Source organism: Emys orbicularis, chromosome 6 (genome assembly GCF_028017835.1).
Source record: "Emys orbicularis isolate rEmyOrb1 chromosome 6, rEmyOrb1.hap1, whole genome shotgun sequence".
NCBI classification, from domain to species: Eukaryota; Metazoa; Chordata; order Testudines; family Emydidae; genus Emys; species Emys orbicularis.
In genome coordinates this window covers 47,512,632-47,537,846 of record NC_088688.1, presented here as the reverse complement: position 1 = coordinate 47,537,846, position 25,215 = coordinate 47,512,632, and the positions used below count along the sequence as shown (strand labels likewise).

At 42.1% G+C, this 25,215-nt stretch overlaps 1 protein-coding gene across 1 annotated transcript in view; it reads right to left on the bottom strand.

Annotated features, from left to right (window-relative positions):
* The window catches only part of ANKRD31 (ankyrin repeat domain 31), a 119,393-nt gene that overhangs the window by 23,143 nt on the left and 71,035 nt on the right, over positions 1-25,215 (bottom strand). Inside the window, exons 16-23 of the mRNA XM_065407031.1 lie at positions 22,904-23,095; positions 19,750-19,892; positions 16,989-17,148; positions 16,364-16,476; positions 15,085-15,172; positions 10,317-10,413; positions 7,684-8,719; positions 3,187-3,327 (exon numbers count right to left, since the gene is read on the bottom strand). Of these exons, the coding sequence (XP_065263103.1) occupies positions 3,187-3,327; positions 7,684-8,719; positions 10,317-10,413; positions 15,085-15,172; positions 16,364-16,476; positions 16,989-17,148; positions 19,750-19,892; positions 22,904-23,095 (1,970 nt within the window). The remainder of the gene's footprint in view (positions 1-3,186; positions 3,328-7,683; positions 8,720-10,316; positions 10,414-15,084; positions 15,173-16,363; positions 16,477-16,988; positions 17,149-19,749; positions 19,893-22,903; positions 23,096-25,215) is intronic.

The following is a 25,215-nucleotide window of genomic DNA, read 5'->3' as shown; positions in this document are numbered from 1 at the left end:
CCTACCCTGCATGTTCCCACCCCCTCTCCGCCCTCGCCCCGCCTCTTTCACCCACTCCCCCGAGCATGCCCCGTCCCCACTCCTCTCCCTCCCTCCCAGCGTCTCCTGCATGCCACAGAACAGCTGATCACGGCAGATGGGAGGTGCTGGGAGGGGAAGGAGTTGATCAGCAGAGCCACCACGGGCAGGAGCTGCTGGGCAGGGGGGAGCTTGGAGAACCTACGGAGTTGACCCTATGGACAGAGAGACCAACCGGGGACACCCCAGGATAGGGTCCAGGAGGAGCACTGTGCCAGGGAGGAATTGCCCGAGAAGGATAAACCAGAGCTGGACCCAGTATCACTGCTGCCCAGAGCTGTCTGGAGCCATGAGTACTGGGAATAAGGAGGGAAGCTGTTAGCTAGTTAAGTGGGGAGGTTGTAACTCTGTGTGGCTTTGCAGAGAGTGACAGAAGAGGGCACCGGAGGGGTTTGTTGGGGAAAGTTTACTGGCACCGAAGACAACCAGGAGCATAGGTGCCAACTCCATGGGTGCTACGGGGCTGAAGCACCCACAGGAAAAAAATGGTGGGTGCTGAGGACCCACCGGCAGCCCTGATATCAGCACCTGCCCCTCCCCCCAGCGCTTCCTGCCCGCCGGCAGGCCCCACCGATCAGCGCTGGGGGGGAAAAGGGGGAGGAGCGAGAGTGCAGCGCGCTATGGGGAGGGGGAAGAACTGGGCGGGGAAGGGGCAGGAAGAGGGGGGGCAGAGCGGAGGTGGGAAGAAGCAGGGCGGGGGGGGGTATTGGGGGAAGGGCTGGAGTGGGGGTGGGGCCTGGGCTGAGCTGGGAGATTAGATACTCAGCACCTATGACCAGGAGCACCCAAGACTCACCACTGGACTGGAACTTTCCCCAGGACTCCTGAACTCTGTGTGCAGACACATTGCTGGTGTCTGCCCTTTCAGACTGTGGTACAGCTGGGCCTGTCAGGCAGTGATGAGCTGCCAAAATCTTAACAACCGGTTCCCTATAAAAAGTTCTGATTTAAGGGATGTGCCACAGTATGTATTTTTTGTACCAATAGGGTTACCATACGTATGTATTTTCCCGGGAGGCGATTTAAGACCCCAAAAGCCTGACATGTCTGGGAAAATATGGATGTATGTTAACTCTACCTAAAGTTCTTTTTTAAAAAGATGGGCCTGATCTAGAAATGAGCTCCAATTCACATGTGTGGGTCCCAGCTGCTCCCTGCCCCCCTCATTGAAGCAGGTGTTTAGGGTTACTGCCCTGGGAACTGCAGGGCACCAGTGGACGTGGGGCCAGCTGCAGACAAGGGCGTGGGGCAGGGCTGGCTGGAGGCAGGGGGTGCGGGGCTGGCTGCAGGCAGGGCAGGGGGTGCGGGGCTAGCTGCGGGCATGGCAGGGGGGTGCGGCAGGGGCTGGCTGGCTTTGGGCGGGGGGGGCAGCAGGGCTGGAGACAGAGGAGTGCGGGGCTGGCTGGCTTCTGGCAGGGGGGGTGCGGCAGGGGTTGGCTGCAGACAGAGGAGTGCGGGGCTGGCTGGCTTTGGGCAGGGGGTACAGCATGGATTGGCTGGAGACAGGGCAGGGGGTGCAGCAGGGGCTGGCTGGAGACAGGGGTGCGGGGCTGGCTGCAGGCAGGGCAGGGCTGTGCGGCAGGGGCTGGCTGGCTTCGGGCAGGGGGGTGCGGCAGGGGTTGGCTGGAGACAGGGCAGGGGGTGCAGCAGGGGCTGGCTGGCTTCGGGCAGGGGGGGCGGCAGGGGTTGGCTGGAGACAGGGCAGGGGGTGCAGCAGGGGCTGGCTGCGGGCAGGGTGGCGGGTACTCACGGGGAGAGCGGCTCGGAGGAGCCCAAGCAGCAGGACGCAGCCCAGGCCCAGCGGAGCAGCCGGGGACCCACCAGGCAGCAGCAGGAACCCCAGGGCCAGGGGTCCGAGGAGCAGCAGCAGCAACAGGGCCAGGCGGCAACCCACATGGCTCCCGCAGCACAGCGCCCCCTGGCGGCCGGAGGAGAAATTACATGCTTCCCGGCCGGAGCCCATCAAAGCCGCAGCGCCCCCCCTCAGGGAAGCCGGTTAATAAGGGGTTCTAAAACCGCTTCAAAATTTAACAATCGGTTCACGCGAACCGGCTCCAGCTCACCACTGCTGTCAGGCCTTGTGTTGAATGCAACCCTGTTTTACCACACCCCTTATATTTCCCCGTTTTTCTCCTCTCATTCCTCTGCAAATAAATATTTCTCTTTCCGATATTCATTGTTCTCTTCTGGTGTGTGTGTGTTCACTCCGGTGGGTTTGGAACAGGTGCCCCTAGGGTGGAAGGGACTTTCCCTGCTGCATTCCTGCGCGTGCCTTCTCTTGGCCAGAGCTGCCTGCAGAGCAGACTCCATCTTGGCCATGAGAGCACTAAAGTTACATTTGTTACCACCCATTTAACTAAACTTTATCCTTACCCCTTTTAATAAAGGAGTTAGAGCTCACTATAGACATGTTCTGAGTCACCCTCCAGAAAAAACAGGGAGCAACAGACTTCACATATATAAGGTAAAAACATCTTCGAGTCTCCTTTATCTTAAAGAAATAAAGGCACAAGCCCAATTTAAAAAAAAATCTTAGCACCTTTAAAGAGATCAAATAGGCCTGAAATGTGAATGCACTGACAGCAGCCAAAGGCTAAACACTACAAAAATGCTTCAAAGTCCCCAGAGACCACTGGCTAGATGATGCTCAGAGCCTCATTTATGCAACTGGATACAACGTCCACGTAGAAGCAGGCCACATGGCCAATAGCTTGGGTGTGCTGCTCAAGCAAGCAGCACTGGCCTCTCATTCACAGGGTTGCAGCTGTGCAGTGAATCTACTATCCCAGGGTGTTGAGAAAAATTGCAATGTCCACTTTGTAGTGAGTGGCATCTTGATGAAACAAAAATGCAACTTTTAAAAGGATGCAGGGGGTTAAAAGATGGACAAAGTTGTTCAAGTGTCCATATGAGCTGGGATAAATGCTGCAAAAGTGCTGGCAGATATTGGGGGACTTCTCAGATGTCTGGTGCTTTATGACTTAGAACTTTCACACTAGCCATCTGATCACAAAGCTAGTAGCATGTATCTAAAAGTGACATGGGTATCGTTCTACAAAAAAATACAATAGCTTTTAAGCGATTTTTTAGAAATAACAGTGAGCCTACCTTATTCCACACATACTTCCAGCTCACAGAAATGTCACTTCCTAATAGTGCCTTAACCCACTGAACTGGATTCCCATAAGTTCTATTGTCACTCGTTCTGATTTTACCATCTCCCAAAAGAGTGACTTTATGGCTGAAGTCCTAAAAATGAAAATAAAGAAAAAAAATTACAAGTAAATTGACAAATTAAAATTAATATCCTTTAAATTTAAGCAAAATTCTAAAAGTTCATATGAACTGAAAAGTTGCAGCTAGCTATTTTGCATCTTTTCTTTATTCTAGGGGTTTTATTCAGCAACTCATGCCATGATCATAAATAGAAATAAATAAATATTTCAGTTGTAAACTGAGATAAATTTCATTGTATGAGCAACTTTAAAAATACAATACAAACACCATCCAAATCGCTATCTGTGCAAATATTAAGCTTGATAATTTAAAAAAAAAATAGAGAATTTGATGGTCTTCAGACTATACAATGTTAATTAGGAGAGATTATAAGTATAGGTGCTTTAATAATACTAAGAGTATGATCCTGCAAACACCTATGCACAGAAGTAACTTTGCTTATGTATTTCCAGTGTAGTTAACATGCTGCATGGCTTATACTGCTTATTGACAGTATGGTATCTACACTGGGCTTAAAATTAAGTTCAGATAACGTATTTAAGCAAGGTTTAAACTAAACTGTGCTCTAACAAGGTTAGGCTGACTGGTGTGTGTGAGGTCAAACTGTTAAACAAGAGGTGGGCTTGACAATGTAACATTGGTCCATCCTCCATCCCCTCTCCCCCCAAAGGCAATCTCCCCAAAATTTGTGACTTGGCTCTATGTTTATAGAGTGTCTGAATTGGAACACATTAAATCCAAGCACCTTGAGGAAACCTGACTTCAGATCTCAACTGTACAGCTTGGGCCCATCTCTGGTTAGAATCGTGTTCAAAACTGCACCCTGTGAACCCAAGGTTAACCCTAAGTAAGTACCACAAACTCATTGCATCCTGTTACCAAGTGGTTTTCCATAATCACAAAGGAGGAAGCTTTGTTGTGCTTTTCCTCTGCACAAAGCAACAGACCTAAGCACTAATCTCTATGGTATCTACTGCATCCCATGGGATGAGTGAGTGCTATTCTCATCATGGTGCAGAAATACAGCTCTTCTACACCTAGAATAGCTACATTCTCTTCCTCAGGTTGCAAGTGTTAAAGGCTAGGGTCAATATTGGAGATCATAACTAGAAGGGTCTTGAGACACTGCAATAGGCAAACTGAGTTCTTCATCCTTCAAGCTGGGTCATCACATGTTCTGGAGCAATATTACAAATCCCATCCATAAAGGAAACGATTGCATATACTGATGGTTGACATGTTACCCAGTATAGAGGAGGTCTGTGTCCAACTTAAGAGACTTTCATGTCATGTAGCATGATGATGCATAAAATGGCTCTTCTATTAAGAGAGGCTCTTCCATGGAAGAGAGTCAGTGGGCCACAGGTGCAGACAAGGAACCCTTCCCATACTTGGGTCCATAGGCGGTAGGTGTAAGAGGCCAAGGGAGGCTAAGCCTCACTATATAGCTGGCCTGCCGCCTTTGGTGCGCTGCCGCCGAAAGGGCACCTTGGCCATGGCCCTGCCCATGCTCTGCCCCGAGGCCCTGCTCCCACTCGTCCCCTTCCCCCTGAGGCCCCACCCTCACTCCACCTCTTCCCGTCCCCGCTCTGCCCGCATGGGACCGGGGGAGGAGGTGAAGAGGCGCGTGGAAGTGGTGATTGGCCGGCTGGCCACAGGGGGGAGGGCAGAGGAGGAGGCAAGCAGTGAGCGGCAGGCTGGCAGCGGGGCTGGAGAAAGGTATGAAGCAGCAGGCGGGGGGACCTCGTGGCTGGGGCGGAAGTGGGAAGGGGCCATGCGGGGCTGGGGGTGGAGCATGGGTGGGGCTTCGGGGGGGGAGGAGGCCGAGCAGGGGAAGGCCTCAAGGCAGGGCCTCGGTCTGAGTGTGCACAGCTTCCCCAAATGGAGGAGTCACACACCGTCCATGCTTGTGTGCCTTTCATAGCTGACTCTCTACATACTTAATCAGTTATATACTTCAGCTGGTTGATCAGCACTTTGAACTGGAAATGAACTGGTAGTCACTTCTGAGGCAACTATCTTGTATATCTGCTCTATATTTGAAGGCGGGGTGGGGGAGGGACATATTTGAAGGCGGGGGCTTGATCTTGTTCTTAGATATAGGGTGCATATTACTGTGTCTCTTGTACCATCAGCTAGCATAGAAACAAGTGAAATAACTTATTTTTCAAACTGTTCAGCTGTTTCAAACATGCTCGTTTATCTAATAATGGGATCAATCTCTAAGGGCTTGTCTGCACTACCGATTAAGCTGATGTAAGTTACATCACTCAGAGGTGTGAAAAAAACACCTCCTTGAGCGACGTAACTTACATCAACTTAAAGCAGTGTCTACACTGTGCTATGTCGGCGGGAGATGCTCTCCTACTAACATTACTCCACCTCAATGAGAGGTGGAAGCTATTACGTCGCCAGGAGAGCACTCTCCCGTCGACATAATGCGTCTTCACCAGACGCGCTACATCGGCGCCGCTGCATCGATGCAGCAATGCTGATTTAGCGTAGTAGTGAAGACAAGCCCTTGGTGTTATATTTTTGGCCTAAAGGACTTGACAGTGTCCTCCTAAGTATCACATTTAGTCATAAAAAAACCTAAAAGCCACCTCTGAACTTTCAAAATCAAATATTATGCAGTCTAAAGGACCAGCCAACCATTCTATTTTGCTGCTAGCAATGACAGTAAATGTTAAACAGATAATAGAAATTGCAACCAAAAGCTGTTAAATATACAGTATTCTGAATGCTGCTATTTGATACATGATTTGGCAGAAGGCATTTCACCCACTGAAATGCTTTCTTTTAAGACTCTTGGTAGAAAATCGTTTTAAAAGCTGATCTGTAAATATCAAATAAAAATTCAGTATTACATGCTGAAGATACTGAATAAAGAGATTAAGGAAACACTTGAACACATTTCTAAATTAAAATACTGTTATGCTGGGATTTGGGCAATCACACCACCTTGCTGACACTGTTAGGTGTGGTAACTGCCTTCAATTCAGGCTAAATGAGGGAACAATTAAAGGCCCTTTTGTTCAGTGATAGCTGAATGGAAAACACCACCCAATGACTAGAGCACATGGAAGCCTGGGCAGTGGCAGGGCCGCGCAGTCCAAGGGGTTTATGGTGGTCTCATAACAAATACAGGGGTGGCAGACTGACTTCGGGCTTGTCTACACTGGGAAGTTGTCAACAACACTTTTGTCTTTCACCGGTACTTAAAAAAGCCCCCTCGCGAAAGACAAACTGTCTTCTGTTGTTCGATTTCTATTGTGTCCAGGGCAATCTGACTTTATGTACATTCTTTGTAAATAAATAGGGCTGCATTAAAGAAATACCTGACTACCATCAATTTCTTCTCTTAACAGAAACTACCAACAAAACTTGAATTTTGGATAACTGCTCTGATAAAAAAAGGTAGCAGTATTTTTTTTTCCTCTACAGGTTTGAGGAGTCCAGACTATCCCTCCTGTTCCATTTCAAACACCTGCTGATGATGACCATGATACACTGATGATGACCATATTTCAGCACTGAAAACTGGCAACCGTCTCTTAATGGAGTCCCAATTTTTCTAATTCTGCATGTTTTAAATAGTCTTTTGTCTGACGGGTTACAAGGATATTAAAAAAAACCTTGTAACTTTAAAATATACAGTTGGGGGGGGGGGGGGGGAAACCAGGTCTCCACTTAGCCTTCTTCCAACAAGCTCAAGTCTCCAAGCAAAGGTCAGTGAGGAATAACTTCATCAGTAGAGTGGATAGGGGTGGGCCACTAGAGTTGGCTGTTCAGACAGGAGTTTATTTTGATATTTACAGATTAACTTAATACTCAAACTGCTTTGGTACAGTATAATGTTCAATATTTAATCAAAAATGATTAAAGGTCTATAAAACATGACTTATGGGGGAAGAATGAAAAAAATGGGTGTGTTTAGTCTAGAGAAGAGAAAACTGAGAGGGGACATAACAGTTTTCAAGTACATAAAAGGTTGATATAAGGAGGAGGGAGGTAAATTGTTCTTGTTAACCACTGAGGATAGGACAAGAAGCAATGGGCTTAAATTGCAGCAAGGACAGTTTAGTTTAGACATTAGGAAAAACTTCCTGTCAGGGTAGCTAAGCACTGGAATAAATTGCCTAGGGAGGTTGCAGAATCTTCATCATTGGAGATTTTTAAGAGCAGGTTAGACAAACACCTGTTTGGGATGGTTTAGATAATATTTAGTCCTGCCTTGAGTGCAGGGGACTGGACTAGATGACCTCTTGAGGTCGCTTCCAGTCCTATGATATGATTTCCTACATTATGTGGTTTATTTCTTTTCATTATTTTCTAATATTTACATTATTTTGGTGGTAAACCAATTACCTGCAGTTTGAATTCTAGAACATTTTCTCCTGGCTTAATCTTTCCTAATTCAAGCAGATCTTTCAGTCGATTTTTTTTCCTTCTATTTCCTCTGCAGTTCAATTGCTGTTGTTCACTATCCTGATTATCAGAGTACTGTGAAGAATTTTGACTGCTGTTTCCTGGATAAGGTACAGATGAGACCAGACCTGTAGCATTACATGAGGTTCTATTATTTTGGAAGATATTTTGCTGAAGAGTAATAGGAGAGATTTCTGCAGATTCTGACACCACTATTGGTTGTTTCTGGGAAGCTTCATTTCTATGTCTACATCTTTGCAGAGTCTTACCAGTGAGAACCTGTTGACTATCAGTGATTGGCTGATGGATATTATTATTGATAACAAAACTTTCAGCTTCTGAAATATTTAACATGCTGGTTACTGGACTGGGATTTGGAGACTTGCTTCCTTGTACTGCAATTGCTATATAATTATTTTTTTCTTGCTGTGAGCACTTTGTTGGAGTAATGCAAATAATAGGTTCTGACGGCAATGTTACCATTTCTATAGTATCTGTGGATTTTGAGGTCTTATCAAAGGTATATTCTCTAACCTTATTTTCATATGTCAAAGCATGGGAAGAAACTTCTTTGCTTGTACTTGCCTCTTCATTTGTTCCTGTCTCATCTAAGCAGCTGTTTGGATGTTGGCTGTATTCTTGATCTGAAAATTTACCTTCTCCAGGGAGAAGTGTTTCCACCGGGTTTCCATTAGTCAGTTTGGCACCAGGATCTACATTTACTGTTACTACATCAGGATGAACTATTTTATCAACAGTCAGATCATCTCTGTTGTCCTTTTCATGAGAAATAATTGAGTTTGGGATTTGTTTTTTTGAACATCTAGAATACACTTGCTTTGCTTTCCTATAGTTTTTTATTTTCTGGCCTAGTTCTTTCTGGTTTTGTGCCACAACCAAAAGACTCTTTTGCCTAGAAGCAAGTTTAACTAGTTGTTCCCTCAATGCTCCTTGTTTAAAAGACTCCACTGAAGCCCTATAGGAAATAAAACAAACAAACAAACGATTAATTCAGAACACAAAATACAAACTCCTGTCTCTGTGTGTGTGTCTCTGTGTCTGTGTATAAAACCTCTAAAGAAACGGAAATATTTTAACGGGACTCTGCCGAGGCCCAAAAATTGAACAACCTTTTAATTGTTTGTACAGTTTATGGTTCAAATCCCAATCCTTATGCATAATAAGCGGTGTGCAGAGAAACCCTGTAGAGGTCAGAATCTTCCTCCTCAGCCTGGAGGCAGGATGTGAAGCATCCTAACTACTGTAATAGTCTTGACCTACCATGCATCCCTACGAGTGGAATTGAGAAACTGGATCCACATAGTCACTGGCCAATTCCCTGCCCTCATATCACCAGAGGCCAGTGCACAGGGGAGATATAAATCTTCTGGGTATTCCTCTGGACCCTTCCTCTCACAACACTGGTTTATTGCATTCAGGCCTTCTGCAGCCCTCACTTGGGCTCTGCATGAGCAAACTTATGGGCCTGGGTGGAGCCATACTGAAGTCCACGGAGCTCCACACAGATGCAAGAGTCTGCCAGGATTTGACACTGTGTAATCCTTCAAATAAATGTTATTTTGTAAAACAAATGCTTTCATAGTCTTTATCTAAACCTCTCCTCCCAAAAATTGACATTAGCAGCCCAGAATTCATGACCTGCTATGCAGTGATAATTGTGTGTGCGCACATGTGTGCATGTACACTTACATAATGAATGAAAATTGCAGTAAGAAGAGAGATTTCAATTTCAAGCTCCTACTGGGTTATTATAAGTAGAAGTAAGTAAAGCAATTATTTTTAAAATTGTGAAAAATATCTTGATAATATCCTTTATATTCAACTGATTTCCATGAGTGTCATAGCCAGCTCATGGGTGGCCAGACCGATTAGTCAGATCCAAAATCCACAGTCCTGAACCAGGAGTCAAGGACCAACCTGATTTGGATACCGGGAGGTCAGAAGCAGGGGGGGGAAATGGAGGTTAGAATCATGAGTCGAGAATCTGAGTCAGGCCAGGTCAGGATACTAGGAGGTCAGAGGCAGGAGACAAACTGGAGGTCAGGAACCACAAGTCAAGTCAGGTCAAATGCCAGGAGATCAAGCTGGGGAAGCAGGAAGCACAAAGCACACTATCCAAACCAGGGTGGAGCCCAATTGTTTGGACATATTCCTGTTCCTGGTAATGGCTTAAGTAGGGCTAGCAGGCCAATCAGCTGCTCTGGGACTCCACCAAACAGACTTTGTGGCAGAGCCTAACATTGGGTTTGGGCCCAGGAACATACAATCTAGTTTCCAAGAGGGTCTGTCCCTGTGGAGGTATCTTGTTGTTTTTGCCTCAATAATTATGTGATTATACAAATATTTTACTTGTTAGAGTCAGCCAAATCCTGAAATTCTCACGCAGGCACAAACTCTCACTGACACCAATAGAGTTATACTTGATAAAAGACTGAGTTAGGACCACACAATTTTGCCTTCGTGTTACTGCTTGCTGGCCTTCTAACAAGATCCATTTGTGATGTTTTTAAAAAATAAACCTTTAATAAAACCACAGGTTACGTTTCACTTACCTGTATTTTTTAGCTAGGACATCCCTTTCTGCTTTCTGTTTGGCAAGCACTTCATTCAAAGTGTCTTGTATCTGCGACAGGTCATGAATATACAGTCCTGTTCAGCATTTAAACATAGTCAAAATTATTATTAAAATGAGAGGCAGAATTATGATCATTACAATTATTGAGGCAGCAAAAACAAAGCTGGAGAATGAAAATACTGTTATGGCAACAGGTGATACTGTCATGTACGTTATGAGTCATTGCTTTATAAGCACTCAAGATGAAATTCTCCACAGGAAGTTATATTTAACTACTTATATTTGAATAGCTCAAATTTTAGAAAGTCTGGAAATGCAGTAGACACACCCAGACAGTAATTAAGTGAATTGTGTAGGTTAAAGCGCACTCTTTTGACTGATGGGCAATGAAATCTTTCTGAGGTCCTTTGAAATCAATGGAGTTATGCTGACATACACCAGCTGAGGACCAGGTCCACTAAGACTATAGAAGCAAGAATTTGATAAATTGAATATTTTATATATTAGAGAACAGCCTGGATTTTTATTTCTGCAAGTCAAATATGACATCTGAATCAATGTATAATAGTTTCACATACTGTATTAAAACATACATCACAGAAAAAGACTGTAAAAGAAAAATAGATTAGAAATTGATTAAGTTTGCTAGGTATATCCCTCTGTGAAACACAAGGAGGAACAATTTTTAAATGGTCCTATTAGATGCCCTCTTTTCTTTGACCTAAAATACAACAGAAAATTGAAAGGTCTCAACTGGCACAGATTTAACAACATCACAAGCGCAGTTACCAACTATGAGCCAGGGACCTCTAGGTGCCAACTGGCAGAGTGCACAGGCATGCAAAGGGGTTACAGGGCAACATAGTAGTTTGCCAAAGAGTGTCAAGTAAGGTCTCTATTGAAAGCCTTTGTCACACTGCTCATCATAGTCATTGTGAAATGCATAGTATGTGAGGAGTTACGTACATATACTGAAAACTGTGTTCTTGAGGTATGTAAGACAGGTCACCAGAAGGTGATAAACAGGTTCTGTTCAGACAAGGAATAAGAGACATTTATTTCCCTGGCTGACCATTGTGTATCTTACAACAGAAGTCTATTTGCATACAGCATCATACAGCTAATCAACACTACAAAGTTGAAAAGCGATCACAAAATCAACAGAAAGGAACACACAGCAGGAGAGTGTCTGGTTTATGACTAAGATGAAAGAATTAGTCTGATATATCAGGAGAATGCAAGGAGATGCCAAAGGTCTTTAATCTAGGAAGCAAGCTCTTTGTTAAATAAGCGTATACTTACTTTCACTATAGACAAATCTAAGGGCAGTGTGTTAAGTGGAGTTATGTACTATGGTGTAACTGGAAAGGTGCAGTGTACTTTTCCTTTGGGAACAGAAGGTCTGGTAATTCTGTGAATGTCCAATGATCGGCAGCTGGACACTGCAGGGGGACACCTATATGACTAGGGGGTTAGAATATGCCTTTCGCTAACCAGTAAAGAAAGTGTGCGTTCTGAGGAGGCCTGGAGGGAAGTGCTTTTATTGCCCATAGCCAGTGGACTCATGGAGTTGACCCATGGCAGGCACAGATAAGGCTTGCTCCCGCTAAGAGCAGGTGGTAGAAAGATACCTCACAACCCTAGGGATCCCTGGGAAGCGTCACACCAACATGTCCCTGTGGATGCCAGTGGGATGATATGATAACCAAATATAATCAAACCCATTAGTAAACAGGAAATACACATTTTTTATTTCTATCAACCATTACACCTGAAAATAGAACATTGCAGAATGAAAAAAACAACCCACAACTCACAGAATGTGTCCAGAAAGCTGATTTTCTCATTTTACTGAGTATTGCATGTATTTATTTATCAAAATAAGGGAAATGTGAACATATTGTGTTTATTAAAGTGACAGATCACAGTTCTTCTAAGAGCTGGGTATACTGCATGTAACTGTGTTGCTAATTTATCTTCATAGTAATCCCAATGCACCTTTATACTGTTGATCATTCTTGTGCTCTTCCTAAGCAACTACTACAGTTTATGTTAAAAGGTGCCAAATTATTAGGTGGTTTTGTCACAAGGGACTTAAATAAAGACCATCATATCCATTTCTCTTGTGACCTTAGCCAGAGAAAGTCTGATACTCCTTATTTCTATTTTATGAAACTGGGTCTCTGCTTCAATCACACAGGAGCCTGCCTGGTTATTCAAACACATGGAAATGTAACCATTTTGAGCAGTAGCTCTCAAATTTTATTTATTTATTTAGCTGAAGCTCCATGGGTTTGACTGAATATTCCACCACTGCTGACTGTAGATATGATTGAAAAGCTTTTATATACAATCACCTGAGTCTTTTTTTCATTCCCCTTCTCTATGAACAAGAACAACTTTTCCCCTACTTCACATTTCTTTTAACGGGGCTCTGTTGATCTTTGCAGGACCTCAAATTTAGTTAGTTTAAAAGACATGTGGCATCTGCTAGTACAAACCTAAACACTAAGCCCCAGCAATGGAAATTACACTAGGAGTGGTTTCAATGATGGAAAATAGCTATAACTTCCTTCTTTTGGGGAATAGAGTGATCACAGAGGGTCGGATCTACCCGAAAAATGGACAGCACCAGCTGGGAAGGCCACATGTCAAGTGAGGCCAGGAGATGCACTGTCTAAATACATTCCCTCAGCAGCGGCTGCCAGTTTGGTTCCTCTGAATCTCCAGCAACAAACTAAAGCTGATCTGCGCCAGCAGAAGTCCTGAGGTGGTAGGAGATCTGTACCATCAGGTGTCTTCTTTTGAAATTAATCTTTCCTGGATACAAGAGGGCAAAGGTAATTTACACCTCCAACTGCCATCACTTATGAATCTGCCCCATCATTTCCCCTAACACATTTTTTATTTTTTGCCATAAAATGTTTTGGGTCCCTACAACTATAATTGCACTGGAATGAAAATGCTGCATTCATTTGTGCATATACATGCATAGTTCTTCTTGGCTATGGAGGGGCTCCAAAACAACCATATCCAATCATGAATAAGAGACCACTGTCAATAATATTGGACTTGAGTTACTGAGCACTGTGTGACTATTGCTTGCTGTTGTTCTTATTCAGATATTCATGTTTTTATGGCTAGCCTGATTTGTTCAAACTGAAAAGGTAATATTTCCATACCTCCAAATAGCTAGTTTCACTTTTTATCATCTGGTATATCGCAGATATGACTGAAAGTACCCTGAAAGGTATGTGTACCAAAAGTTGAGAACCCCTACTTTAAAAGTCTTGAATTAAGTACTATCCTAGAACCTTGCATGGTGACAGGTTTCAGAGTGGTAGCCGTGTTAGTCTGTATCAGCAAAAAGAACGAGGAGTACTTGTGGCACCTTAGAGACTAACACATTTATTTGGGCAAAAGCTTTTGTGCGCTAAAACCCACTTCATCGGATGCATGCAGTGGAAAATACAGTAGGAAGAGATATACACACAGACAACATAAAAAAATGGGTGTTGCCATACCAACTCTAACAAGACTAATCAATTAAGGTGGGCTATTATCAGCAGGAAAAAAAAATTTGTAGTGATAATCAGGATGGCCCATTTCAAACAGTTGACATGAAGGTGTGAGTAACAGTAGGGGGAAAATTAGCATGGGGAAATAGTTTTTACTATTAGTGACCAGGGAGGTTGAAGTGTTCTCCGATTGGTTTTTGAATGTTATAATTCTTGACATCTGATTTGTGTCCATGTATTCTTTTGCATAGAGACTGTCCAGTTTGGAGAATGTACATGGCAGGGGGGCATTGCTGGCAAATGATGGCATATATCACATTGGTAGATGTGCAGGTGAACCAGCCTCTGATGGTGTGGCTGATGTGATTAGGTCCCATGATGGTGTCCCTTGAATAGATATGTGGACAGAGTTGGCAATGGGCTTTGTTGCAAGGATAGGTTCCTGGGTTAGTGTTTTTGTTGTGTGGTGTGTGGTTGCTGGTGAGTATTTGCTTCAGGTTGGGGGGCTATCTGTAAGCGAGGACTGGCCTGTCTCCCAAGATCTGTGAGAGTGAGGGATCATCCGTCAGGACAGGTTGTAGATCCTTGATGATGTGCTGGAGAGGTTTTAGTTGGGGGCTGAAGGTGACGCCTAGTCACTCAATTACAGACCTAAAAGTCGCAATTCTCCAACAAAAAAACTTCAAAAAACAGACTCCAACGAGAAACTGCAGAACTGGAATTAATTTGCAAATTGGACACCATTAAATTAGGCTTGAATAAAGACTGGGAGTGGATGGGTCATTACACAAAGTAAAACCTATTTCCCCATCTAATTTTCCCCCTACGTTACTCACACTTTCTTGTCAGCTGTTTTAAATGGGCCATCCTGATTATCACTACAAAAATTTTTTTTCCCCTGCTGATAATAACCCACCTTAATTGATTAGTCTCGTTAGAGTTGGTATGGCAACACCCATTTTTTCATGTTCTCTGTATATGTCTTCCTACTGTATTTTCCACTGCATGCATCCAATGAAGTGGGTTTTAGCCCATGAAAGCTTATGCCCAAATAAATTTGTTAGTCTCTAAGGTGCCACAAGTACTCCTCTTTCTTTATCCTAGAACCGTTCTCTCAAATTGTATTTTCCAGAAGGATGTATGAAAGTATATTACTTAGCAATATACTAGAGTAATGATTGCAAACATTAGAGCAATAATGAAAATTGAACTTGAATTCACATCTACCTTCATCTTTTGGGTTTCTTACTTCAAACAGCGACAGTTTTTCCTGCTTCTTTTCTATATCTTGTAATGTGGCAATGATGGACTCATACTATCAAATACAAAGATTGTTAACTTTATTGTTACAGAGGTATAGACAAGGTTTTACTGAACCTAAGCAAGCTGAACCTAAATTCTGTGGCAATATTCCTGACTTCAACAGTACACTGGCGTGGTTGATTCATTTAAATAAAGAAAACAGAGGTTTATAATTAAATATGAAAATGAACCAGTATGAAACCAGTACAGCAGCCCATGTGGTTTATTTTGATATTAAATTCAATCTATCTGATCTTTCCCCACATTTTACACTTTTGTTATGCCAAAGATTTTTGTATTGACAAGCCTAACTGCATCACAGAAGCTGTCAGGGGCAAAGCTGAAGATTTTGACAGCCGGGATAGGGACAGCTGGGGTTTCTGGCACTTGTAGAAAAGTGGGAGGCAGTTGAGATAAGCACATTAGCTGAGAGCTTCTGTTAAAATGATCAGCAGTGGAATAATTAATGTTGATATTTAGAACCATTTTTCAGGCTTTTTTGCAGATTTGGGAACAGAACACTGCATCAGTTTACATTTGGTTAATGTTTTCAAGGTTTCCTTTGCAACCATATGGGCTAGAACTTTTTTTTAATGAACGTTTTGTTTCTGCAGCACAATATGGGTGTTTTCAGCAGCAACTGCTGCTGCAATGGAATGCATGGGGCTCTAGGTATAGATAGTTTAAAGAAAGGCATTTCCATCACCTCTAGTGCTGCGATTTGAGGTGTCACAGACTCATATGTATCAATGAGAGTTCTACTTTCACAGGGCCTATGTTCAAATAAGCTTTGTTTTAAACCAAAATAGCCTTTCATCTCTCTCCAATTAACTTGATTGCCAAGTCATTGCTCCTCAGAAGGGCCACTTTGGAAATGCTGGTGAGAGACTTCATGGATCCTGGCATTTTCCATCCATATGAACAATATGAATATTAATGTAGCATGCTAATGGAAAGGAAGTATAGATGCACAGGAATCATGAACAGAAACAGATGGAGATAGATTGCATAAACTGAATTTATCTTTACTTTCTTCACACTTAGCTTCATAACATGCTGCTCCTCTCAGCATGCACTTCAGGGATTATTACTTTATCTAAACACATGGTGTAATTACATTATTCAATCAACAGATGACAATATACAGAATAGAAATGTACTGCACTGCAAAGCAATATTTAAAAAACTCAACATCTACACTTACTGTGCCACATTTTTCTCTGGTCATATCATGGTGCAAAACCAATGGAATATCAGTCTTTTTATAGCAATCATAATAAGTATGTGTTGGTCTTCTTGATCTAGAAGGACCTATATCTTTCCCCCCCACAATTAAGAAAACAAATATATTTCCATTATTATTTTAAAATTATATGTATAAAACCAATATAATAGAATAGATGCCAATTATACAGATTACTAAGACTCAAAAGCAGACAATGATATAAATAAAAAATTGTATATGCAAATGAGATCAAATCAAATTATCTAAATACTACTGTTCTGGAGACTGTATTTAAGTCTGAAACCCATTAAAACATTAATCCAATACTCAATGCAAAAACTACAAGGTTTATGTGAGTGAAATACAGAAAACCAACAAAATTTAAGGGACCAGATACATCCTTTTTATAACTCCACTGACTTTACCAGGAAAGAATTTGTGCCATACATTCTACTGTCTTAATTATATAGATAAATGACCATCAAGGATATATTACCGCTAGAAAATGCCTGTCCCTGACATGAAAACACTCAAGCAAACTTGCAGCATTTTTGAGTCAAGGATGTAAAATTATCATATTAACATTATGAAATAGCTAACATACCAGTAACCTCAGTTGTTTCATAAGCAACTTCACTGTCAGTAGCCCCATAAGACTTAAGCAATTCCTTCATTTTATCATTGCATGCTTCATCCAAAGCATTTTTCCCATACTTGTCCTTCTCATTAGGGTTTGCTCCATGATGTAGTAGAATACTGACTGCCTGCAACATAGTTTTTAATTATTATTATCATCATCACAGTAGCCCATTAAATGCGCTAAGTGCTGTGCAGACAAATAAGATGACACAGTTCCGGTTCTGATGAGTTAACACTCTAACAAGACAAAGAAACATATGAAGGGAGGAGGAGAGAGTACAGCAATCTAGCTTGCAAGTATCTTTTGCATTTATCTACTTAGTTCCATGTCTTATACTTTTAATTTTTGTTTATTAAATATATGACCAATTCATAATTGCCTGTTTAGTTGGTCATCTTCATAGTGTCACTATATGCAACACATTCCCACGATGCTACAGAGAATCATAAATCAATTCCAAATTAACAGAATCTGGTAAATGTCAAATAACCATTTTGGATAAATATAAACAAGATACAGAAAATAAGTGGATCTTTGTTTCTCAGTGGTATGTGATGGTGACTTTGGCCCCAATTCTACAAATACTTATGCACATGCCTAATTTAAACACATGACTAGTCCCATTGAAGTTAATGGGACTATTTAAGTACTTAAAGTTAAACTGTATATGTTTGCACACATAGGCCCTACCTGCTAAAAAATTTCAGATTTACTACTCTTATTTCCCTGCCTGAGTCTTCCTGGTCCACCATTCATGCCAGTGAAATCATCTCCTTCATTTTTATTTTCTGTCACAGAGAAGATGAAAGAGATGGAAAACCTGCTCTTTTGACTAACTGGAGGAAGGGTGTGTATGTTTGAACCAATCTGACATCATCTACCCAGCTCTAATTTAATGGAAGTCCCTTTGCAAAACAGCATGGACTTTTAAGTGTCCTCTGTATGGCACCCTTCCATGGCAAATATACAGGAATATTCTCATTTAGATTAATACTGTCAGCACTAACTTACACAGACTACTATTTTGGGCCTTCAAACTATCTCACCTGGAGGTGAAGTGAGTGTTCAAAGGGAAATATGCTGCTATGGGGGATGGAATGCCCCAGTACAACTGCAGAAGGTATGTACCTCAGTGCAGATGCTCTGGTCCTTCTCAGATGCCTCAGATTCCCCCTAAAGGATCAATTCATCCATGAGTTGCTCTCCTACCACGCAAACCTCTGATCCCCTTTCTTCCTCCCTGATTGCATGCTACCTTAGAAACTCTGGACCTGTAAAATTGCTGGAAAGTTCTGAGTATCTCTTGTCCTCCCACAGCTTTTCATTTAGGAAGAAAAAATAAGGTACTTTGTTTATCTGTAATAACAATTCTCTCTTACTACCTTATTAGTACATTTCTCTGCTGAAAAGTGAAGGTGTCAAGAAACAGAAACTAATGAAATACAGCAGCAAGACATAACTACCTGACCATTAGCTAAACTTCTCAAGGTAGGATCTCCTTTTTATGGGTACCTCTCCCAGCATTCTTTTCTGATAGCTGATGCTTTACATTTTGCAAATACAACCAGCTGCTACCATTAAGGGCAGGTCTACACTAGAAACTTGCATCGGTGCAACTGTGCCGCTGTAGCTGTTCTGGTGAAGACACTTTAAACCGACAGGAGAGAGCTCTCCTATCAGCTTAATAACTTCATCTCCATGTCTACGCTAGCGTTTAGGTCAGTATAACTATGTCAGTCATGGGTGTGGATTATTCACACCCCTGAGCGACCTAGTTATACCAAAGTAATTCTGTACTGTAGACCAGGGCAATTGGCTAACTGGAAGGTGGCTTCAGCTTGATGCATCTCTCTCCCTTCCAGCTGGTAAGTATTCCTAACATGCTTTCAACTTTCTCTTAATATTGAGGAGATGGCACAATCTCACATTCATTCTTACAACAAAATTAAGACATATTTCTTCAAAGATTAATTGAAACACTTTTTAACAAACTGTTTATGATCCAAAATCATTAACACAAAAAATGGAGATGTCAAAATTAAAAATGAATGCATTTTAAAAACACTGGGTTTGAGTCTTTGTTCACTTTCATTTGTTTTAACCGAATATAACCTCATTAACTTCAGTGGAGCTACTCCTCAGTTACCCCATTGTGAGAGCAAAATCAGCCCCAAAATCTGGTTTTTAAAGGTATTTAAAGGTATTTAGGCACTTAACTCCCCTTGAAATGAGTGGAGTTAGACACATGAATTCCTTTAAATATGTGGCCCCCATTGTTTAAAAATCACTTATTTCTTCACTTACTGACAAAGACCTGCATTTCAGGCCTACAGGGTTCTTACGACAAAATTCTGTCCTCTGATGTATGTATTCAATTCCCATTATTTCAATGGGAGTTATACATGTACATCCCAAAGCAGAATTTGGTTCTTACAGTTAACATCAACAGTACATAAAGTAGCAGAAGAAATACAGCTACATGCTCTGATTTAGATGTTCATATTGTCATTGTTTGTTGCAGAAGAAACACAATGCTGAACTTCAATTTTGACAGGTTAAAAACTTACGTTTATGCATTTTTAATGAAAGTCTACACATGTATTCTATTAATAATTTTGGATTCAGTTATTTAAACCATCATTTTCATTTCCATGCACAATTGTGGCATTTGTATGCCCATAATTGAAAATCAGGCCCAGGCATGGTAATATGAGTAGAATTGTACCTTGAAATAATTGCCAGAAACTGCATCATGTATTGGTAAAGTCCCATCCAGGCTTTTGCTATTAACATCAGCACCAGCTTTTAGTAACTCTAAGATCACCTCAGTAAATCCCCTGTTGGAAGCTTCATGAATTGCTGTCCAGCCTAGTAAAACCAGATCAAAATTTAGATTGTGATTCTGATGTCTGAAACCCACACAGGTCACAGACAATTATACACTTTTTTGTATTCAGTCCAGTAACTGTAGGACTTCTTTGTTTATAATAAATCAGAAACAAAGAATTACCCTGAAACACTGAGGCAATTTTTCCCTGTTGTAATTCAGTTGACTCCAAAGATAAATTTATTCCAGTACTGGCTAAAGAAATGTACTATCTGCTTTTTAAATCATACTATCAGAAATAATAATAGCATAAAAATTGCAGATTAGAAATATCAGAAATCAAAAGCATAAATACTGACAATCTAATTTCTAGCACTGGTGGCATCATGTGATATCAAACTTTAAACCAGCCATGGATCCAGAATGGAATACTGGCCATTCCTGAGGCTAAGGCTTGCATAATTTAGGAGGAAAATCTACATTTAGGAGGAAAAGAAGGAAAATTCTACCTTGTAATGCAATTTTAAAAAAATGGAACTGTGTGAAGTGGCTCAAAGGCTGAGAGCTTGATTCTGCATTTACACATGTGGATAACTTTACTTGTGAGTAATGCCACTGCATTCACAAGCCAAGTGGGCAAAGTGAAGGGGAGGTACATGATAAATGTGTATCACGTGTGTCCACAATTTATTTAACAACTGAGCAATTTATTTCATGGATGTTGTGATACTACACCCCATATTCATCCTAGTAATATTATTATGATATTATTATGGCATAATTGTGATGCATTTTGTACAAGATGGGTCATATAAGGTGTCATTGGAAAAGTTACCATTTGCTGAATATGATTATCCTATTTATATGCATGTATCATTTTTGTATCTGAAGTTCTGAATATTGACTATGTATCTGTATTTCACATGTAGTCACACCTGGGTGATACCCACTAGGCAAAATGCTTCCAGTCTAGATAGCTGATTGTGAAGGGCCTTGTCGCGGTGCGGGACTCACCGCTGCGGCACCTCCTGCTGGTCATCTCAGGGAATTAGCATTTCCAGCCTCCGGAGCACTGCAGGCCGGTGTCTCACTGCCGCTGGCCCCCGTATCCCTCCCAGGACCCAGTGCCCCTTGTCTTTGGGGTGCTGCCCCCTGGCAATACCCCCACAGTCTCAGGGTCTCCCCACCCAGGGGAACCCCCAACCCTCTATCCCCACCTTGCCTCAGTCGTGGGCTACTCCAGTCACCATCTAGCCCCTGGGGCAGACAGCAGTGTAAAAGCCACTCATCATAGGCAAGGGGGGTTTGGACCTGCTGCCTCTGCCTACCCGTGGGCTGCCCCCTGCAACCCCAGTACCTAATTGGCCTTCCACTAGCTGCAGCCTGGGGGGTTTCCAGGCTGGAGCTCCCCAGCTCCCTTGGCCTTCACCCAGCCCTGCTCCACTCCAGGTATCTTCTCTCAGCTCCCTGTAGCCAGGTCCCTCCCTCTCAAAGCCAGAGAGAGTCTCTCCGTGCTTCTGGCCCACTGCCCTCTTATAAGGGCCAGCTGGGCCCTGATTGCACTGGCTACAGCTGTGGCTGCTTTCCCCAACAGCCCAGCTTTTTTCTGCCACAGCCCTCTTCCGGGCTGCTTTAAGCCCTTCCAGGCAGGAGTGGGGTGACCACCCTGCTACAGGCCTATTCACGGTAATGGGCCATTGGGAAAAACTTAAGAGAAGCTTATCCACCACCTGGTGAGCCTTCCTGAGAACGCTCCAGACAGCCTGTAAGTAATGGCTGCTATGACTCAGCAAGGTATGCAAGGACATGTGACCAGGCCACATGATATGGAACTCCATCTTGGATACCAGTGTTTTTCCACAAACTGAGTTTGGGACAAAGGATTCCAGCAATATGCTAAAGCTATATAAGGCAGGGAGTGACATCATCTGTTGTTCTTCACTCCCCACACAAGAGGACTCCTGAAAACACCTGAGGAACAAAGACTGAACTGGAGGAAGTGCTGGATCCAGGCTAAAGGGATTTCTAGCCTGAGTATGGAACCCTGGGAAACCTAAGTTGCAAAGCAAATGCAGCTTGTGCTTTAAGAATCTGCAAGCCTGCTTGTATCATCAGTCAGGGTGAGATTGTTAATTCAAATCCTATCCTTCTAGTATGTTAAGCTTAGTTTGAGTTTTTGTTTATTTACTAGGTAATCTGCTTTGATCTGTTCGCTATCACTTATAATCACTTAAAATCTATCATTTTGTAGTTAATGAACTTATTTTATGTTTTAATCAAAACCAGTAAGTTTGGAGTGAAGTGCTTGGGACTCTTAGCTCAAGGGGCAGGGGCTGTTGCATTTCTTCTCCACATCAAGGGAAGGATGCTCTATGAGCTTATGCTGTATAGTTCACTGTGCAGCGCAAGACGGTATAATTTTGGGTTTATACTCCAGCGGAGGGGTGCATGCCTGGGGCTGGGGGTAATCTTGGCTGTAGCCTCTCTACCGTTGGTTCATGCAGTGGCTGGTCAGAGAGCCTTCATGTAACTGCAGCTTGGTGTTACCTCTTTGAATACTGGTGGAAGTGTAGGACCGGGAGTGGGTCTGCAGCCTGTCACAGCAGCACAGTGTGAGAGGGAGCCCAGGCTGGTGAATCAGAGGGCTCAGTGGCACCCCAGTTCCAGGTGGCACCCTGGGGGGTACCCACCACAGATGTCACCACAGTACGTGATGTGTGTGTATATGCATCCACACACACATTCATACAAGTGTGTATATAAATATATATATACAATTGTCTGATGCGCTGGTCAATATACTACATATTATTGCCAAAAGATTCATATGTATCATTTGAAAGACTGCAAATACAAATTCAAAGATAACAATGGTATAACAAAGTAATCCTTGTTACTAACCTTGTTCGATAAACTAGGTACCAATACGTTATTTTCTAAAACATCTTGGTTACATTCTTTCAAGAGTTTAAAAAAAAAGTTGAGTTTCTTAATTGCCATCAAACTGAAACACTAGAGGATCACCAAAGAAATAATTTTAAAACATCCAAACCTGCATTATCCTTTAGATTTACACATATTCCAGATGCTATAAGAGTTTTCACTAAAGATAAATCTCCTTTCTTAGCAGCCAGGTGCAGGCGACTTTCCCCTTTGGCATTTCTCTTTTTTATCCCAGCTCTTATAATATGGGTAGGCTGAGCAGATACAGCTGCTATCTCTTCTTTGCTTGATAGTGAAGATTCTAAAGACATATTGAACACCAAAATTTCTCATTAGAAAACTGGGACAAGCTTCTGATCTCACTTCAAACAGCATAACTCTATGCAACTCCATTGTTTTAATTATTATTATTACTTGACAGCACCAAAAATATAATACAGATCAAGTACACATGGATTGTGGCCCAAAGAGTTTACAATCCACTACCAGACAACTTGCAATAAGGGTGCAACGGGATAAAGTTGGAGGGAGAAGATTACATAGTTATTCAGCACAACTATGTGGTATAGCAACAAAAAGATTCCATTTCTCCATAGACTCCTTCTCAGTTACCAGGAGTGACTTCAGGAGATATTACTACTTGCTGGGACTTCATCTCCTCTAGTCAGAAATGGGAGGAAGCTGCATAGGGTTAGGTACCGAGAGGAGGAGCAACTGACAGTTTCTCCGGATAACACTGTGTGACAGTCTATACTATTATGTTCACCACTTTTACAAGACTATGATACATTTTGTACAAAGTATGCCTTGTGAGGTATCATTTGAAAACTCATAATCTGCTGAACATTGTCCTGGTAAAATATGTGTATCAACATTGTATGTAAAGTTTTAATTTTCTACTGTATAAAATTGCTGTAACATGTTTCAGAGTTAGATAGGCAGGCCCAAACCAGTTCTTCAGAGACAAAGACACAGTAGCACCCCCAGCCAGGTATCAGCATAATCAATTGGACAACCACCTAGTTATATGGCCATTCCTTGGCAGGAAGAAGGGTATGAGCCAGGACTTTACATATTGGCAAAGACACAGTGGGAGGGGGAGGGGGGTTTCTGTGTAAACAGATTGCCTGCCGCCTGGACCCCAGCTGGAGATAATCATCAAAAAGGGGAGAACTAAGGGTGTAAGAATGGAGGACACATACAACACAAATTACCTTTCTCATCCCCATCTCTACTCATGACTGCTACAACGCTCGAAAGACAAAGAAAGCATCATTGAACTGGGGGAGAGGTGGTCCTGTCTGGAAGGCTTTTCAGCCAATACAGACTGCTATAAACATATGGTGAGACAAAATCTTTTTGCTTTTAAGTTCACTTGGCTAGTTAAATTAGGTATTAGCTTGCGTTTTACTCTTCTATTTCTTTTGTAACCCATCCTTTTATGAATCATTACTTGTAATCACTTAAAATCTATCTTTCTATAGTTAATAGACTTATTTTATTGTTATATCTTAACCAGTGTGTTTGGATTAAAGTGTGTGGGGAAACTCGATTTGAGATAAGAAGGTTGGTGCATATAATTTTCCACTGATGAAATTACATACTTTATAGTGTAGTGTACTGAGCAGTACAAGTCGCACATTCCTGAGGGACAAAACTGGGATTAGGAATCTGCTGGTATTCTTCTGCAGAGTAATTTATGAGGGACTAACTAGTAGCTCTCAATACTGTGCAGCTGGGAGCAAGTTACATGCTGGAGTCTGTGTTAACTGGCCAGGAGTGGCTGTTCACCAGTAAAGCAGTGTAAAAGGCATCCCAGGGAGAACTGAGGAGAGACAGTTATTCAGCAGTCCAGATTGTACCTTGGGGAATGTCACACTTTGCTGTCAGACAATGAAACCAGGCATAGGTATGTCACCAAAACTAAAGCCATCTGCTTGAAATTTCTCATATGTGGTCCTTGGTCAAAGGATTTCATATTCTGTAAAGTAGTAGGGTAACTGGAAGAAACATTTGTGAGATATGACAGTTTGAAATGTTAAACGTTTTTCACTATTGTAGAATGGTTGAAACACCATGGGCTAAATTTTGCTCTCCTGTAAACTTGTATAAATTTGAAATAACTCCACTCTTTTTATTGGTGCTAATCCAGATCTGCCTCATTGTAACTGAACAGAATGTGCCCATTTATCATGTTCCTGAATTTTTCAAATACAGTTTTCAAAAATATGTATTCATTATTTACCTGAATACTGGCCATGTTAACATTTAACTGGAACCCTGGGATTCCCAAATACAACATCCAATTTGGGTTTGTATTTGGGTTTGTATGATCAGAAAAGCATCTTTTTAAACAGGTTAGAGTACACTGTAAATTTAAATTTATAATAATTTCCTTGACTTCAGTGAAGCTATTCCAGA